This window comes from Terrapene carolina, unplaced genomic scaffold (assembly GCF_002925995.2).
Source record: "Terrapene carolina triunguis isolate 2854851 unplaced genomic scaffold, T_m_triunguis-2.0 Scaffold147, whole genome shotgun sequence".
Taxonomy (NCBI): Eukaryota; Metazoa; Chordata; order Testudines; family Emydidae; genus Terrapene; species Terrapene triunguis.
Window position 1 is genome coordinate 3,884,001 of NW_020664498.1, and position 20,154 is coordinate 3,904,154.

General features: G+C 42.1%; 1 protein-coding gene across 2 annotated transcripts in view; it reads left to right on the plus strand.

Moving 5' to 3' along the window:
- LOC112106608 (calcium-activated potassium channel subunit alpha-1) overlaps positions 1–20,154 on the plus strand; it is a 916,252-nt gene that overhangs the window by 834,746 nt on the left and 61,352 nt on the right. For both annotated transcript variants that reach the window (XM_026653705.1, XM_026653706.1), the window contains exons 21-22: positions 5,422–5,646; positions 8,833–9,025. In XM_026653705.1, coding sequence (XP_026509490.1) covers positions 5,422–5,646; positions 8,833–9,025 — 418 coding nt within the window. The remainder of the gene's footprint in view (positions 1–5,421; positions 5,647–8,832; positions 9,026–20,154) is intronic.

Below are 20,154 nucleotides of genomic sequence, written 5' to 3' on the forward strand. Positions count from 1 at the left end.
TTCTTGACTCCATATCAGTTTTTCTCTGTTTGCAAGTAAATAGATGTGGGCTTTTCCCCCATAACTGTCTGCTCTGTAAACTCAAACCTACAAGTTTGGCTGAGTTCTTTCTTGTTCCATGCATCATCACCAGTGATAAAGATCCTGCGAGCAAAAGACTGCCCTCACTTACTCCTGTCCACTGTCCACAAATTATGTCTGTGCGTACGTCGGTGCAACCTTACTGCATAAGTGCAAATGAGGGCATAATTTGAAGACGATGGGGTTGCGCAGATTGTCCTATAATTGGAAGTTGTTTAAACAATTGTGTTGATGATGCCTGAACCAGAAAAGAATTCACTTCTCTGCCCCAGAGCTGTGTTGGCTGTGCAGGGCTGACAGCAGTATAAGGCATGTGTCACTCAAGTAAGCGGACATGACTTTGAACCTACCTAGGGATTAGGTTTGTCAAGTGGGAAAGTACCATTTTTACATACATATCTTTCAGACAAGAACCATAATTTGGGTTCAGTCTTGTAAGGTCCTGATTCAGCAAAGCACTTATGCACATGCATGGGACTACTCATGTGCTTCAAGTTAAGTGCATGTTTAAATGTTTTGCAGTATCAAAGCCAAGGTGCTCAGCATCTTGCAGGATTGAGTCCTTAAATATTTTTAATGTGAAAGCCCCATTCTGCTCTCAGTTACCTGAAAATTAATGGAGTTGTAGCAGTGCAACTGAAAGCAGAATATGTTTTTTTTTAAACTGACGAGAAACCTTTTGGCCAAAACTGCTCCATAGTGAGTACCTCTGCACTATATTCTACATTTGCATTCCATGCAGTCTGTGTAAAGAATAAGCAGCAGGGAGCCACAGCTTAGTGAAAAGATTTACTCTATGGATTAACAAAAAGAAAAATTTACTGTTTGCTGGCTTCAATAAATGTGCTACTTTGAACATAAGAACGACCATACTGAGTCAGACTCATGGTCTATCTAGTCCATCCTATCTTCTGACAGTGGGCAGTATCAGAGGCTTCAGAAGGAATGAACAGAACAGACCAGGACAGTTTATTGAGTGATCCATCCCTTGTCGTCCAGTCCCAGCTTCTGACCATCAGAGGTTTTGGGACCCAGAGCATGGGGTTGCATACCTGACCATCTTGGCTAATAACCATTGATGGACCTATACTCCATTAAATGTTTTTATTCATCAATTCTTCACAGCCCATAGCTAAGTTTTGTTGAATATCCACCTCACTGGCATCATAATTTTGATGCACATAGGATGATATCCATTAGTGGAATGCAACAGCACCAAGACTGGATCCAGATATGAAAGTCATCATCAGCTAATGACTTTACTTAATAGTCATCTGAATGTGTGAGCTGCCTTCAAGACTGACTGGGATTACAGCACAAATTTAACCTCTCTCATTGAGATAAGCAGATAATTCTGAACACCATTTAGAAGTGCTTCATCAGATTCTTCCTTCCATCCCCTCAGTTGTTCTTGTCAATGAAAAGTCACTATTAGTCAAGTTCTTGCACCATGGCTATTTCTGACTTCCAGAAGAAGCCTCTGGTGTAAACTAAAACAGCACAGAGGCTACTCCAATTTACACTAAGGATGGTGCTGGTGGTAGCTTGTCCAAGGACATAGGGGAGATCTTTGAGTCCTCCCCTGAGCTGCACCAAGCACAGCTCAGTCACAGGCTCAGATCCTGGACTATAGTCTTAAAACATTTACACACACACAAATCTATAAATCTACAAGAACAGCTTAAAACATTTGGGGCCTGATTCTCATTTACACTAAGGCTCCTTACATTGCTGGGTAAAGGGATGTGCAAGAGGCTGAACATTCCATTAGCTCAGACCCACCAACACTGTTATGAAATGGCAGTGAGCTGGAAAAGCATTCTGGGTTTTGACATTCTCATTTTGCTACAGGAGCTTTAGAACGACTCCTGGCAGTCCAAGAAAAACACTTTGGACCAGGGAATATTTTACTTATGCCAGCTATAAACTTTGGAAGCAAACCGAAAATTCTGGGTGTGGACAAATAGAATCCTTTTCAATATGCTTTTGCAGCCAGAGTTGTTGGAAGTGTTTCCCCACATCTAAGGGGATCTGATTCTGCTGTCACACCAGTGTCAATCAGGAGTTACTGCATTAAAGTCAGCAGAGTCAGAGTGATGTAAGTATAACCAATGAGAGAGAAGACTCAGACCTTTAGCCTCCAGACCTTATTGTGTTTGAGTTGTGGTTTGTTTCCCACACTCCCTCCATTTATACCCTCATTCTCCAGTTGTGGACACATTATCCTGAATATAGTCACTTTATTCTTTTTCAGGTTGACCACTGTTTGCTTCTTAACTGGTTGTATTTTACAATTCACAACTATTCTTTTTACTCCTCATACTAGAACATAAAGATTTGCTGTGCTAGAGCAGTGCAGATTTGAATACCAAAGTTAAGCCATCAGTATCCCGAACAGGTCCCTTTGCACCAAAATGAGAGTAGCAGAAAGATACATTCTTCAATGCTTCTCATTAGGTTAAAATCTCCCTCATCCCCCCAGTCTGCCTTTTCTCTTAGTTTTTAATTACTAGTTCATCTTAAACGCAAAAAAGAAGCTTACAAGAAGTGGAAGATTAGACAAATGACCAGGGAGGAGTATAAAAATATTGCTCAGGCATGCAGGAGTGAAATCAGGAAGGCCAAATCACACTTGGAGTTGCAGCTAGCAAGAGATGTTAAGAGTAACAAGAAGGGTTTCTTCAGGTATGTTAGCAAGAAGAAGAAAGTCAAGGAAAGTGTGGGCCCCTTACTGAATGAGGGAGGCAACTTAGTGACCGAGGATGTGGAAAAAGCTAATGTACTCAATGCTTTTTTTGCCTCTGTCTTCACGAACAAGGTCAGCTCCCAGACTGCTGCACTGGGCAGCACAATATGGGGAGAAGGTGACCAGCCCTCTGTGGAGAAAGAAGTGGTTCAGGACTATTTAGAAAAACTGGACGTGCACAAGTCCATGGGGCCGGATGCGCTGCATCCGAGGGTGCTAAAGGAGTTGGCGGATGAGATTGCAGAGCCATTAGCCATTATTTTTGAAAACTCATGGCGATCGGGGGAGGTCCCGGATGACTGGAAAAAGGCTAATGTAGTGCCCATCTTTAAAAAAGGGAAGAAGGAGGATCCGGGGAACTACAGGCCAGTCAGCCTCACCTCAGTCCCTGGAAAAATCATGGAGCAGGTCCTCAAGGAATCAATTATGAAACACTGAGAGAAGAGGAAAGTGATCAGGAATAGTCAGCAGGGATTCAACAAGGGCAAGTCATGCCTGACTAACCTAATTGCCTTCTATGATGAGATAACTGGCTCTGTGGATGAGGGGAAAGCAGTGGATGTGTTATTCCTTGACTTTAGCAAAACTTTTGATACGGTCTCCCACAGTATTCTTGCTGCCAAGTTAAAGAACTATGGGCTAGATGAATGGACTGTAAGGTGGATAGAAAGCTGGCTAGATCGTCGGGCTCAACGGGTAGTGATCAATGGCTCCATGTCTAGTCAGCAGCCGGTTTCAAGCGGAGTGCCCCAAGGGTCGGTCCTGGGGCCGGTTTTGTTTAATATCTTTATTAATGATCTGGAGGATGGTGTGGACTGCACTCTCAGCTAGGGTGACCAGACAACACTTGCCGCATATGCCCAGGTGGGAGGCTCCGCGGGAGGGCAGCGCGCGCGGCCGGGGCCTGCTAATGCCCCAGGCCCCTTTGAAACTCCTTTTTTTTTTTTTTTTTGCTCCCCCATCCCGATATTTTATAGTGCTATAGTCACCCTACTCTCAGCAAGTTTGCAGATGACACTAAACTGGGAGGCGTGGTACACTAGAGGGTAGGGATCGGATACAGAGGGACCTAGACAAATTAGAGGATTGGGCCAAAAAAAAACCTGATGAGGTTCAACAAGGACAAGTGCAGAGTCCTGCACTTAGGACGGAAGAATCCCATGCACTGCTACAGACTAGGGACCGAATGGCTGGGTAGCAGTTCTGCAGAAAAGGACCTAGGGGTCACAGTGGACGAGAAGCTGGATATGAGTCAACAGTGTGCTCTTGTTGCCAAAGGCTAACGGCATTTTGGGCTGTATAAGTAGGGGCATTGCCAGCAGATCGAGGAACGTGATCGTTCCCCTTTATTCGACATTGGTGAGGCCTCATCTGGAATACTGTGTCCAGTTTTGGGCCCCACACTACAAGAAGGATGTGGAAAAATTGGAAAGAGTCCAGTGGAGGGCAACAAAAATGATTAGGGGTCTGGAGCACATGACTTATGAGGAGAGGCTGAGGGAACTGGGATTGTTTAGTCTCCAGAAGAGAAGAATGAGGGGGGATTTGATAGCTGCTTTCAACTACCTGAGGGGGGTTCCAAAGAGGATGGAGCTCAGCTGTTCTCAGTGGTGGCAGATGACAGAACAAGGAGCAATGGTCTCAAGTTGCAGTGGGGGAGGTCTAGGTTGGATATTAGGAAAAACTTTTTCACTAGGAGGGTGGTGAAGCACTGGAATGCGTTACCTAGGGAGGTGGTGGAGTCTCCTTCTTTGGAGGTTTTTAAGGCCCGGCTTGACAAAGCCCTGGCTGGGATGATTTAGTTGGGAATTGGTCCTGCTTTGAGCAGGGGCTTGGACTAGATGACCTCCTGAGGTCCCTTCCAACCCTGATATTCTGTGATTCTATGATTCATACAGTAGAGTGTCCTGAACTCTGAAATAAATCCACCATCAAATCACCAAATGCATGATGGGGGAAATTTAGCCCTCAGTTAAATCCAGAGTAACTCCAATAAATAGAGTGCTACAGGTTTATACCAACATATCTGAGCCCAGAATTTGTTCATATATGTCTGCATTATACTGTCTGGGCTTGTCTACCTTTAAAATGCTACAGCAGCATAGCTGTAGCACTTCAGTGTAAGCACTGTTTATGCCCATTGGAGAGGTTCTCTCATTGGCATAGGTAATCCACTTCTGTGAGTGGCAGTAGCTAGGTTGAGGGAAGAATTTTTCCATCGACCTAGCACTTTTTACATGGGGACTTAGGTCAGCTTAACTATGCCGCTCAGGGGTGTGGCATAGTTTACACTGGTCACATCTTTGACCGATGTAGTTAAACCGACCTAATTTTCTGATGTAGACCAGGCCTCTGCCTGTGAACTGCAAGCTCCTGGTGGCAAGGATCATGTCTCCCTCTGTCTATACAGCACTGACCACACTCCATGCAAGATAAATAATAAATATAATAATGAATTACTAATGTCATCCTGCTTCACTGTGCATGAATGATATTGACAAGAAAGTACATTTTTCTTGGTTTAGAATTCAGTTTATGATTTATGCTTCTTTTTGCTTTATCTCCCCCTTCCCTTATTGTTTTTTCCCCCCCAGACACGGAGTGAAGCAGCGATGACAGTTTTAAGTGGTCATGTGGTCGTTTGCATATTCGGGGATGCTAAGTCTGCATTGATTGGAGTAAGAAATCTAGTGATGCCATTACGAGCCAGCAACTTTCACTACCATGAACTCAAGCACATTGTGTTTGTGGGTTCACTTGAATATCTGAAAAGGGAATGGGAGACGCTACATAACTTCCCCAAGGTTTCAATCTTGCCTGTAAGTCCAAAACCACAATATTGATACTTTTTTTTTTTTTTTTACTTAGACACCAACTGGACAGATTCGTATTGACTTTGATCATAGGCTTTTACTTTTGTCTGTTTATAGGCCTCAGGACTTAGCCCTTCCCCTTTACTATATCTATGAAAACTGAGCCCTGAGAGACCTTATTAGAAGAAATTTGCAGCACTGTTCAGTCCCTTGTCAAGGATGAATTTCAGCTGCTATCAAATGTATTAGCTGCGTTATCTATTGAACATTCACTCTAGTGCCCTGCGTGTAGCCAGTTCTGATGTTGTGATTTTTCTGACAGAATGACAGTACTTACTTATGACATTATTTATGCCTGGAAAACCTTTGAAAACAATTTTTATTATTTGTCTATCTATCTATAACTGTAAAGGCTTGATACATGCTGGCCTGCAAGCTCTCTTGTATATAAGAGAATGATCATCGCATTTTCATTAAGAGCCCTTCCTTTTAAAAAGGGTTCACAGTTTGGTGGTAAGCATTTACTAAATACAGTGCGTGAAAACCTGGTCCCTTTAATAATAATGGTAAAACACCCATTGACTTCAGTGGGGTCAAGATTTCATCCTCTGAGTCCAAAATTCAAAGGGCCTGATTCTCCATTCTCTCATATCATCATTCACACTTGTGCAGTGAGTGCAGAATGCTACCTCCAGTGTAAGTGAATGATTAATTCCAGTTCAGTATGGTTTTACCACCCACGGGTGTAAATGACTTCACAAAGCACAAGCAATGGAGACTCAGGCCCTTGGTTTGATAGCAGAAGTGATGCTCTGTGCTTTACAAAAGTTCAGTAAAGCAAGCTTGGCTGTTCTATTGTTTCAGCTTTTGGAATTCTTTAATCCTTACTTACCAGAATAAAAAAGTAGAATACAAGTTTACCATTTTTAGAATTTTTTTTTTTTTACTAACAAAAATGCAAAGCCCAGAAGCTCTCAGAGACCAATGATACATTTAGCCTAATGTGGGTACGGATTACAGCATTTATTGAATGGAAAGGCAGCTTTGCCCAATATATGCTGCAATTCATGGTTACTCCAAAGCTAAGATTTGTTGTTAATCTTTGTTTCTGTTCTGCAATTGCTGTACAGCGACATGGCATAGTTCTGTATTTAGTGCCTCACAAATGGCTTCAAGATCAAATTTTCCCTGTGAAAGATTTTTTTTCCCCATAACTGCCAGCCCTGCAAATTCAGCCTGACATCTGAAAGTCAAGCCTCTTACCAGTAATAAAGATTCAGCAATCAGAACTTAGATGATAATATTCTTGATGATGTGTGAGAGAGCAGAATCCAGCTGTTACTACAGACCTATCCAATGTGAAATGTTATTTTTGTTAACAAAATAAGGAGATATTGTAAGGTTTTGATCCTTAGATCAAAAGACTCAAATTTTGCTCCCTTGTACATATGCTTTATGATTCGGTTTTGAATTACGTGATTACACACTACTTTTTTTTCTATGGGACCACTGCCTCATTTAGTATGAAGGATGGACACACATTGGGCAGAATTAACGTTGCATGAAAACTTTAAATCAGGCATTTCCTAACTTTTGAGTGCCTGACTTTGCAACGTAAATAATGTTCTTCCAATGTATGTGTGGGAGGGGAGGGAAGATATGTAGTATGAATAAAGGACTGCAGCAGTAGGCCCATGTTCTTGTGTGAAAGCTCAGATAGTCGGCCTTGTGCCTGAAACTAGCACAGACACAAACATTGAATTAGTTTTCCTTTACAAGCTTCCTGGAGTTGTGCACTGGGCTGTGACTTGGGCTCTGCAAACTAGGGCACCATGCTTTTCACCAGGCTTAAAATTCAGTCATCTTGTTTCTCCTAGAAGACGCTGTGGCTATGATCTGCAGCAGGTTGCTGCTGATCTGCCTTGGAGAACCACCTCCCTTTGGGGGATGTTGGTGAGGGATTTGGGGGGAGATTTTTCAAGGGCACAAACAGGAGTTGGGTGCCTAAATTCTATTGACTTTGAATGGAGTTGGGGCTCCTAACTGCCCTTTGTGCCATTCAAAATCTTCTTCTTGAAAATGCTCCATGGAGATCAGCAGATATCATCCTTCCTGACTGTTCTGCATGAATGACCATGAGGTGAGGGGTTGGGGTCTTGTCACTCAGTGTTTAAGGAAGTTGGGGCTGGGCTCTGGGGACCCAGGGACACAACTCACACAAAGGGAATGTTTAGTGTCTCCATCAGCATTAGGGTCTGTGGGTACCAATCTGTGGAAGCTGACTGAGCTGTGCCTGGCACACACATAAACCCACTTTTTATTGCACAGGGCTCTGAGTACTGCCCCTGCTACCTAGACATAGTACCTTTTGCCTTAAATAGTCCATATCTTAAGTTTCAGAGTAAGTATTGTCTTGTGTATAAAATGTAGCAGGTTAAGTGTTGTATCTTGGTTGCCTTAGTTATGAAAAAAAAAACCCCACTAACTACCACAACATTTCATTTTAAATACTGCATTCTCTGATAGGTAATTGTAGCTCCAGGAAATATTATATGAATTGTGCACATTAACTTAACATCCTGTTTCTGTTTCAAAGGGTTTAATCACATAACTTTAAATATCAGTGTGTTTTGTTGGTAGAAGCACCAAAAACATGTATTGGAAAGGATTAACCTTTCTTGTGTATTGCTCCAGGTAGTACACATTTTAGAAAAATAGCTTCATCTTGATTGCAGTTAGAATGTGTAGGACACACAAAGCTTTCCTGTTTAAATTGTTATTTTTTTTTTGCCCGAGACCTGTATGACCTGATATTAGATAAACAGACATTTAGAACACACCCCTCATTATGTTCAGAAAGCCAGAGGTTGCCACATATAGTGACTTAAATCAAGACAATTTCAAGTCACAGATGAGATGTAGAATGCTGGCATTATTCCTATTTCTTGTTTGTTAGTAATAGCTTGACTGAGTATTGAGACTGAACCTAAAATGCTGCCATCAGCACCAACTACCCTTTAGATTAGCACACATCTCCTATTCTCTGGCACATAGTTAGACCAGCTTAATGTCAGAGCATAAAGAAGATACTTGTTAAATAATTTCCCAAAGCTCCTTCTCAATCTTTAATTTGTTTTTCTTTTTTTCCCTCTCTCTCTCCCCCCCACCCTCTTTTTTTTCACTATGCCGAAGGGTACACCATTAAGTCGGGCTGATTTAAGGGCTGTCAACATCAACCTCTGCGACATGTGCGTTATCCTGTCAGCCAATCAGAATAATATTGATGATGCTTCGCTGCAGGACAAGGAATGCATCTTGGCGTCACTCAACATCAAATCTATGCAGTTTGATGACAGCATTGGGGTCTTGCAGGCTAATTCCCAAGGTAAGGACTGCCCTATAATACTTCTCTGCCATGCCTACAGGGGACAGGACCTGGCAGGAAGAATATCCCTCACTCAGTAATTCAAAGAACCTTACATCAGCTTGCTTGACAGTTAAACCTGCTGATTGGTATGATGGCTTTTAAAGGGACAGTCACATAGTTTCCCTGCTGTATCACAAAGGAAATCTGGAGCAGTGGGGAATGAATGAACCAAGATTTTAATTTTTAAATGTGTTGATCTTTCCTTTTTTCTTTTTTTCCCTTTCATCGCTGATTGCTAAATCCACACGATTCTGTGCTTTTTAGTTCCACCAAATAAAGTTGCATTGTTACACATGACATAGCCAGAGATGGCTTATCTTCACTCTGGATGCAAAGTGGCATGATGGCAAATGCTGGCTGACAGGGTTGTTTGCTGTGTACGCCAGACGGCAGCCAAGAAATAGCCAAATGCCACACGGCAAAAAAGAAAAGGAAAAAAAGACAATTTAAACAGAGGTTTCTTTACATTTTCTGTGCTTTCTTGCTCAAAAAGCCCCCCAGAATGAACTCAAAACTGATTTCTGCCCTTGGATTGGCAAGCACAGCTCCCATAAAGGCATGGAACAAATCCTACAGTCTTCACTGAAGTCTACGGGCCTGATTCATAAGTACCCCAAGGCCATTTTACACCAACTATGCTGGTAAGCAGGCCTGAGGGCATGTCTTCACTACCCGCCGATCCAGCGGGTAGCAATCGGTCTATCGGGGATCGACTTACCGCGTCTAGTGAAGACGCGGTAAAATCGATCCCTGATCGCTCTGCCGTCGACTCCGGAAATCCACCTCGGCAAGAGGCGGCAGCGGAGTCAGCAGCAGTGCGGCAGCGGTCGACTTTCCCGCGTCCTCACCGCCAGGTAAGCCGACCTAAAATACGCAACTTCAGCTACGGTATTCACGTAGCTGAAGTTGCGTATCTTAGGTCGGACCCCCGCTGTAGTGTAGACCCAGCCTAAGACACCCTATCTAATACCCTCAGTGTAGATCCAGCCATCTTTAGTCCCTGCAGAAGTGCAGGCAAGAGTGGCCTCTGTTAAACCTTTTAAAATGATGCAGTGAGTTATCCTGTAAGCACCAACCTTGTGCAGTACTTACCCTCGAGGTACACAAGAACTGAGATTAAGACTCATCCGTGCATAGAGAGCATGGCTGGAAGGAAGGCCTCTTGTGACCTCTCCTTGCTGCTCTGTACAGTTTAGCACAAAATCCGTACTTGGGCTGAACTGTCACCGAAGTTAATGCAGTTAAGCCTGAACAAGGAGTGCGGGATTAGGCCCCGTAGGAGTGTCCCTCAAGAGCCTAATGACAGAATGAAAACCTAAAGCACATTGGTAAACTGATAGATTTAGAACCATGTTCTCAAATGGTGGGATTGTGAATGCTGGCACAAGAACCACTTGCTCATCTCAAATGTCATCAGCAGCAGTGGAGGAAGGAGTTCTGAATCAGATCCAAACCTTTGTAACTCCTTGTACATGGGCTAGCGAATATACCTTGTGTGAAAAAGTAATTACACTGTGGAACTCATTGCCACAGGATATCACAGAGGCCAAGAATTTAGCATGATTCAGAGGGATTGGATATTTATATGGGTCACAAGCGGGAGAGATGAAATTTCATGCTCCAGAGTTTAAGCCAATCTGTAACTATTAGTCATTAGGATAAGACCTCCCTAGTGGGGCTGCCTGCTGTGGGGTTTCTTACACCTTTGTCCGAAACATCTGCTGCTGGCTGGGATATTGGACTAGCGGGACCATGGGTGTGATCTAGTATGGCAGTTCCTTCCAGAAGGTGTGCAAATAGTAATGGAGGGGACCAGTGTTTGTTTTGATGTATTTGTTTGTTTTTTAATGGTCATAGAGCAGATAGTTTCCCCCCCGTGATCTGGCCTCCTTCCATAGGCTGGTGCAGAAGGGAACAGTTTGGTTATAACACATGGCCCTCCCCAACAATGTGCTGATCAGGAGCAAGCAGGGGAAATTTCTTCCCAGCCTTGTGCGCAAGACCGGGGGTTCACAATCTGGGACTTAAAGTGTAGACTCAATGGAAGCTTATCATAGCTCTCAGCTGGCACACACCTTTGTTTGCTGTGTGCATGAATCAGTCAGCATTCCCATCAAATGTTCCCTGGATCACGTAGCTCCTGAGCGGCAACATCCAAAGGAACAGAAAGTATCTGATCAGTCTGGTGCAGTCACAGACACATAATGTCACATGACACCAAGACAGGAAAAGGATATCCAGAGGGAAGAATCTGGGCAAGAGGGACCAGGCAAACTAGGAAAAACAATGTTCACCGGAGGCAAATCAACTGAGGATAGCTGCAGAGGAGAAATCAAACTAACACACAGCCATAGCTTTCTCGAATTTCCATCACTGCAAGCACAACAAACTTCCAATCAGTTAGCAACATCACAGTAACTCACTGGCCACTCACAGTGCCAGCTGTCCAGAAATAACCCATGCCACCTAGTGAAAACAGTAGAAAAGTGGCACAGTGACATGGAAGAAAGGACTATGCCCTGCCAAGAGTTTCTTGCAGGCAGTAGAAGACAACAAAGGTCCCAGGACCCCAAACATCACTGTTAACCAGCTTTTATCATTCTACAGCCCTTTAAACTCATCCGTGAATCCATCATTACCAACATCTGAGCCTGACGCTGCAATGGTAGCATTACTTCTCAGCATCTGGGGCTGTCGGGGAAGGCTTGCTTTCCTATCCCACTGAATGGTTTTTTTTCATTTGTGGCTCATATAGATTATTTGGACATGTGGAAGCTCCATTTTTAAAATCAGGCCTCCTTTCTGATTGCACCCACAATCTAAATAGTTGTGTTTCATGCACGTCACCTTAGCTCCATGTTGCTATGCTTATTGTGCTTATGTGTATATTATTACATAAGCTAAGCAAGCTCACATCCTTATCCTTCTCTAATCATGCTTGGGTTTGTTTTATTTTTATTTTAAATTCTATCTCCCTCCCTGCTGTAAGAGACCCCCTCCGTTTTGGCTAGCCCTATTTAGGATGGCTAAAGAGCAGAAGCCTCCCCGTTGTGTCCCAGCATTGAGGTTAGCAACAATCCCAGTCCTTGTATTCTTTGCGTGGAAAGATTCTGCCAGTGTAGAGAGGAATTTTCCCTCCCAGCAGGAACCACAAAAGTCCCAAATAAGGGGATACAAAGTTGGCTTTTTCAGAACAGAACTTCAGCCACAGTGCCATGACCGCGAGTCAGAAATGGTGGAGTGGGGTCATAGTCTAACCCTTCTTGGCACCATTCAGTGGAGGAGGAGTGGATTATGCTGTCTTTTATAAGAGGCTTGGGGGAGTTCCCACTGCAGCACACACTCCCCAGTGCCCCTGGACACATTCTTCAGGCAAAGATCCATGTGCATTTTAAACACATGGCAGGTTTATACAGCTTTTCCATGGAAGCAGACTTTTCTATGCATGCTGACTGCAGAATTTGGCCAATGACTTATTCCTCTGGCAACATATTTTAGGAAGGGTGAGAGGGGGTGTTTTAAAAGCAAACTACTGGGTTGGAAAACAGTTACCATCTCAGTGGGTTGCACCATTTACGTATCTACAACTTCTGAATTGGTTACATTGCTTTCAACACAGGAGGTTTTCTTGAAAGATCTTGAATACTATCGCTAGGTTGTCAGACACAATTAGATCAATAGGTGGCATAAACTTTGCAGGGAATTGTATCCAATGTGACATTTTGCCTATGAGATGCAGTTTTAATGTAGAGTAGGCACAACTACAGTGACAATTATATAAAGCAGGTGATCCAGCTTCTGCTGGTCAGCAAACAGTATAACAGAACCACTTTGCGGCTCCTTGTTGGCAACGAAGTGCCTTTATTTACAGTGAGTTGTCACTAGTTTTGCTTAAACATTCGTGTATTATTTAACACACTCATTTATCCAGGAAAACATTTCAATTCACATCAGCCTGTACAACCCCTCACCATTGCCAAACTGGGCTTTTCTAGTTCTGAATATATGGTGTTTGAATTCATACCCAAATAAAGATTACCTTTGATACAGTATTGAAGAGGGAAGAGATAGCTACATATGGATTAGGCGTCCCAATTTTTGACCAGGGAATTTACTTATTAGTTTTTGCAATGCTGTTTAAATAGCATCTGGGGTGTTGCCATGTAATCAGTACAATTCTGTGGTTAATGTTAAGTGCAATCTCACATGCAAAGCTGATGTATAATTTATGCTTGTCCCATCTAAAAAGAAAACAATATATCAATAATTTCATTGATAGGTTTTTCTATGAGCAAGGAATGCCACCTGTTTGTTCATGTGAGGTTTTCCCACCACCTCTGACCCCAGCTCTCCCCCTTCACACAACGACCTTTTCTTTTTAAGTTCTTGGCCTCCCAGAGATTTATTGGAGCAAATATGTTCTGTCTAGGGTGAAGGAGCTTTTGTGACCCAGAAAGAGAACTGAATGTGGTATGCATGTATCTATCATGTCTTCAGTACATTATTTAAGACATATTTGTATGCAAATACTGCTCAAGTTTAGTGCGGTGTGAATTCTGAGGTACCCACTGCCATTGCAAGTAGTCTTTTTTCTGACAGCAGTGTCACTAGAATAAATGTTCATGAGTGGACTTTCAATTTTTGTTTTAATTGACAAAGCTTACAGTTAAATGTTCCCAGGCTTTGAACTTAACTTAGGAAGTCTTTAAACAGCGTGACTAAAAAAATCAGCTTAAAAAGGGGGCAGAGGATATTTAATAATTGTTTGTGCATGTAACGTGTGAATAAATGTAAACACATACTCTATAATCTCAATATTATATATGTGATGGTCCTTGGCCCTCAAATTCAGATCTGGACTCAGGCACAAACTTCCCAAAGTTTCTGGGTATTTTGGGCTTAACTTTTGTAGCACCATTGATAAGTAAGGTTGCCCAACTCTTCTCATTACAAAGACCCTGTTCTGAGCTGCTTATAACTTTGCCAAGCTTTAATCATTTGGGCAGAAATCACCTATGCCAGGTGTCTGCCTGAGGCTGAACTGCTTTGGAAAGTTTCAGTGAAAACTATTTAACTGCTTCTGAGAACAAGGTGAGGGGAAAAAATATGCTGATGACATTTTCTTTGAGCTCTAGCACCTTCATGCTTTGAAGCAAGAATATAAAAATTGGTAGGGCATGGATGTGTGCGGATCTTGTGAAAATCTGCCCAAATTTGGCCAAGTTATAAGCCTTTTAGAAATGTAAGTTTACACATGCTCAGTAGACTTCTTAGCATTTAGCAGCTAAAATATCCAAAGATTCCATCCTCACTGAACATGCTGCATCCCCTCACAGTCCCTACATGTGCTACACTCACTGAAGATTCCATCCTCACTGCCAGACTGCATATGTGCTATCCCCACAGAGTGACTGTGCATGCTCAATTCCCTTCACCTCTCCTATGTGTGACAGCACTGCATATGCACCATACCCACTCATTGACTGAGCACCCTTCAACTCAGGGCTAGAGGGGCAAAGCCAGGCTTTCCCTGTAATCACTGCTTCTGGTTGCTTTGGACAGGGGGCGCTGGGAGCCTGTTTCTCCTGTGGTCTCAATTTCTGGGTGCACCCCCACAAAGAAGCCTATGAAACGGGTGTTGCAGAGCCAGCTACGATAGCCCTGTGCCAGCCAGGGCTTCCCCCACAGTGAGACAACTCCTCAACTAGCTACCATTTAAGCCAAAATTACAGTCACTCTTCAGAGCTGAGGTGCATTCAACTAAACCAAAGGCAGACCACATAAGACCTGTCTTTTTATAAATGGGGCTTCTGCTACGAAGGGATTATATGTTTAATATACATTTTATCTGAAGCCTCATATATCCAATAAAGCTCTATGTGACCTGTTTGGTTTAGCTCGATGGCATTCTAATGTATGCTACAATTTGTATTGCAAAGGTTCAAGTTATTCCTATGGATACTTGCACACTTATTTAGTGTCATTTTTCCATAGCAGCTTATCTAGGAGTGTGGTGGTTCTCCAGCATTTAACGTCTTCAAGCTAGATCTTTGTTTTTGGGGGGAGAAAGGGGAGTTATAAATAGATGGTTTCAGTAGAGGCCATGAAGGCCTGCTCAGGTAATTGAAGATTCCATTCTTCCCCTGATTCAGTGCTTAATTTGTGCCATGGCTTGCCAAACCTGAGCCCCAGCACCTCTAGGCTTGGCAGTTCATAGCCATGGCACCTCTAGGCTTGCTGCATCAATTATGAATGTAAAAAAAATTGTTTGAACCACAGCACCTAATTCTTTGAGCTCCGGCACCTTTTTTATTACAAATGAAGCACTGCTCTGATTTGCCTGACTGGTTCTGGTCTGCTTCCTTAAAGAGTCTGACCACATGCCATTGGGCTTCCCCTGTGGTTTGAGTTCCTAGTGTGCGTATATCAGTGTTCTTTTGCCCAGTTCTCACTGCGGCAAATGCTGGGGTAATGTGGCCCACTTGTGTATATTGGTTTTTATTGCAGGACCATCCTCAAGAACCAAGGATGTTTGTGAGCGTCCTAGGACTTCCCCTTAACTAGAGGCAGACTAAAATTCATCATTCCCATGAAGGGTTTGGTCCATCTCAGAGATGGTCTTTTGAACTCTGGGGCGGGGAAGAAGAGGGTCAGATAATGGAGGAGGTTCCTGGGGCATCATCTCCCCTAATTGCTTCTTCCTCCTTTCCTCTCTGTGTAACAACTGTGAAAGTGCAATTGACTGCTGCTGTATATTGGCCCATCACTTTGATATTTAGGGCTCTAGCCGATTTTGGGCTGCTGCATATTTATCCTCCTACATATCTTCCTGTGACATTGAGTGCTCTAAATCTGGTTTTACCAGATTGCATGCTTCTTCTGAGCAACTGAAAGATTGTCCTTTGCTTTTCCTTGTACCCAGTACAGCATTTTAAATGGCCATTTCCTCAGTGAGGAGAGTAAGTGATCGCCAAGCCCTGTTTGTAGATTTGTCTCCTAGGTTATTTCACCAAGCTAATATTGTGCTACACCCAGATCCTAAATCCTGAACATGCTATTGGATTTACAGCTAATCCAGTCTACATCATTGCCAGTTTTCCTCTAAGCCTCACATTATGCCAGAGGAGGCTACACTGCATTGTCTGACTGTCAAAGATGCCTTCCCCTACTATTTGAATATCCTTTTAAGAAATCACCATGGCTGTTTCTGGCCCTTTAGGAAAAGCCCAAGGGAATAGTGATCTCTGGTTATCCACATGTTAATCCAAATGGCCCAGAAATTTTCCAAATGGCCCAAAACCTATATGCAAACCTGTTATAAATGAGCCCAAATGCCAAGGCCAGGAGGGCTTAAAGTATATCCCACTAGAGAAGCAGCTGCCTCTATGGCTTCCCTTCAAAATGTCTCAATTGCTAAAATGAATAAAGCTGTGAGTTCACATTTAGAAAGCATTATTCTCTCAGCACACAGACTCATCCTATGCCTGATTTGGGACAGCAGTGGCCCAGTCATTATCTGACTAACTCCTCCTGTTGACTGCTTGTTAGTCTCCATAAATGGAGCTGTGCAGAGGTACTTCCATGATGGAGAAAGAAGTTCCTCATATGTATTGTTTTCGCAGATTCCTGCTGACTCTCACTCCATCCCCCTTTATTCACAGTGTCTTTATTTGATAGATAAATATTTTGTAGAAAGGACCATGAAAAATTCGATCCATGATGAATGTGCATGCACCCCAAACAGTCATACTGCTTCCAAACCTCCAGGGTGCATGACTCTTAAAGTGTGGATCTCCACTGGCAATGTATTGCAATAACTCCAGTAACCCTGGTTTCTGCTCCCTCTGTTCCCCACTCTCCCTCCAACCCCCCAGGAATATTTATCGAGTGCTCCCACACAGCATTTCACTTTCACAATATTTTCCTTTTGAAATTTCACATGGTGGGAATTTCACTTGTTGTTTTACCCACCAGACAAACCAACCTGAACACAGAATATTTGTCTTCAGTTGTAACTAAAACTGTTATTTGGCTTCCTTCCCAAAAACCAGGAAGACAATTATACTTAACTGTTTAGAGATTTATAAATGCTGTACTAGAGTAGCCTCTGGGTAGTAACTTAAGATACTTGGCCCAATAATTTTCTTTTATTGGTTAGTGATTTAGGTCTTATTTTGACTCCTATATAATAAGAGCAGCACATTTCATTAAAACCGCTTACTAAACAATAAAGAAAAGCCAGCTTATGGCTCCAAGCAGGTCTAAAGTACTGAAAGGAAAGCTATACAATAGCATTTCTTCCATGGATATTACAAGACAGATAACTGTAGCAGTGCAGATGTATTTCAGCATAGCAATCATTGCAGCTGTTTTCTGAATGACTTCAACTTATGAGAATTTTCCCTAGGAACAGTATTTCACCACATGAGAGATCTTTGTAAGGCCTCCATTTACAATCCTGGTAATGGATCCTCAAACAAAAAAGAATCAAGGAAAAAAATAAAGTAAAGAGGAGGGAACTCCTGAGTAATATGTTTCTCATTCATCATGGAAATGATGGGGGGGGAAATCATACAAAATTGAGTAAATATATTCAAAAAATTTACACGTGCTTTACAATGTAGCAGATTACACAGGTTAAAATAACTTTGAATAGGAAAAGCTTAAGGTTTTGATCTAGTTCTTTTTGAAGTTAGTGGTGTTTTCACCATCAATTTCCATGGAAGCAGGAGCAGGATCTGATTGAGAGGACAGAAATACACCTTGGAGTTGTTTGTTAGTCACTGAATAAGATTTCACTAGATTTGTTTCACAATGACTAGATACAGTAGTTGTAAAATTACTGCCCCCTTTTGGGGCCCAATCTTGCACCCTGTATGCTGGAAAACTCCCATTAAAACTAACATCAGGTTAAAGTTATATCCCACTGGTAATTAGTGTTTTCTTTTTTCTACTACACATCAATGATTGTTGATCTTTTTTTATCCCAGAATTGTTAAATGAAAATCATCTACAGTATTAGAAGTGAGAAAATGTCTTTACTTATCCCTTCAACATTGTCTAAAAATACTTGGTCAGTAAAGGTTCTCTATCAGTTCCAAGCATTGCAATGGTGAATATGTAACACTTGCATGCAATGTTGAATTGCAATATGTTGGATATGTTTCTGAGAAGTTCAAAAAACAAATGGTTGGGAATTAATTTGTATCATCAATATTTATAGAAGATGCTTTTTTGCTGCATGTTGAATATTGCTACTTTCTTGTATTGTGTCTTAGTTTAATGTTGTGAAGTACAGAATAGCCAAACATATAAGACAAACACAAGACATCCTTCAGAACCCATAACACTGATAATCAGCATATCAGGTTTGCCATGGGAACTTTGTATATAACAACCAAATTCCATTCCCCACACAAAGTAAGGGGGACCTGTGCAACTAATCGGGGAATGGAATTTCCCCCTTAACCAATAGCCAGTGTATACAGCAGCTGAATTTTATCTATAATAGAAGCTGCAGCCCTCTATGGACCTTGATTGTCCACGTATCCACCAGCCATGTTCACTCACCAGTGTGCCCCAAAGACAGATATATCCACCCTATGGTGCTCTGCAGAGAGCAACTATGAAGCAGAGCGAGTGCTTCAGGGCATGCAGGAATGTGGATTAACTCTAGATAGCCTCTCTGTGGTTTCCACATACAATCAAAGGTGAAAAGTTTAAAAAAAAACGCTGAGAACATGACATCTGATCAGCCCTGAGAATCTATTTTTAAATACCTGGGTTTCAATGTTAATAAAGCAATTTATTACTCAATTCCAAAGATGAGAAAAAGTCACCTCTGGCCAGTTTTTAAAATAATTCTGTAGTTTTTGCGAGGGATTGCTGGATGCAGCTGGTTCTTATAATGTCTGTTGAGTAGACTCTGCAGTCATAAACGTGATGAAGTTAGTGTGAAAGTTCATGATATAAAAAGATCAATGATGTTTATTGTGCAGAAGTACCGTAAACCACTGGCTACAAATCTGATCCATCCTAAACCTAGAATTGACCTTTACTTTAGGGTGAGGGAAATGGTTACTCTTAGAATGGTTTGTGATTTCCTACTGGGCAAAGTTATTTTAATTTCCAAGAATTTAGATATCTATCATCCTTTCCTATGTCTAATAACCATAGACATGTGGATAAGGGGTGTGTATAAATGAATGTCTCTTTTGGATGGCACATATACGAATACATCTAAAATGTAAGAGTGGAATATTCAAAAGGGCTTGTCTGTAGCCCAACTATGTTCCCATTCAAGCCAACAGGAGTTGTACCATTGACTTCAGTGGGAGAACAGTTAGGCCAAAGCTGAACACTTCTGAATCTCACATTAAAATGTCAACTATTTATTATGTATTCAAATTTATACCACATTATAGAAAAGTGCACTTATCCCAGGTAGAGGGAATATTAAAACAAACGAATAAAGTAACCAAACACTAAAATACTTGGGATCAATTTTCAAAAGGCCCTAAGTGAGTTAGGAACCTTTGTCCCATTTTCAAAAGTGACTTAAGCACTTAAAAGCTTGGTCTCATTGAAAGTCATAAGTGCTTAAGGTCTCTTGAAAAATGGGAGTTAGGCTCCTAAATCACTCAGGCCATTTTGAAAATTATATCCATAACCAAAACCAGAATGTCCCTATACCCTTACTGGCAAAAATGCTAGGATCACACATGAATGATTCTAGGCGCTTTAATTCGAGGATCGTGCCTAGTTAAGAACATTCTTGCATTGCATATTTCATGGCTGATCCTGGAACATTTGCTGCCATGGATGTCTTCCCTTTTCCTTAAGGCATCCCAAAACACACTGACAGGGATCTCCTGCTGAGTTTACTGATTAATCCCGCACTGGCCAGCTGAAGTTGGGCTGAGGTTGGGTTTTTTTCAATAGTCAATTGGCAGTTCCTTTTTGACAAACATATCACAAGTCTTGAGCTGGGCATCCTCAATGAAATAAAATGTTAGGGGTGCTCAAAATTTCTCAGCACTACCCCACTTCAGCACTTTGCTCACATAATACTATTCAGGTTCCAGGGC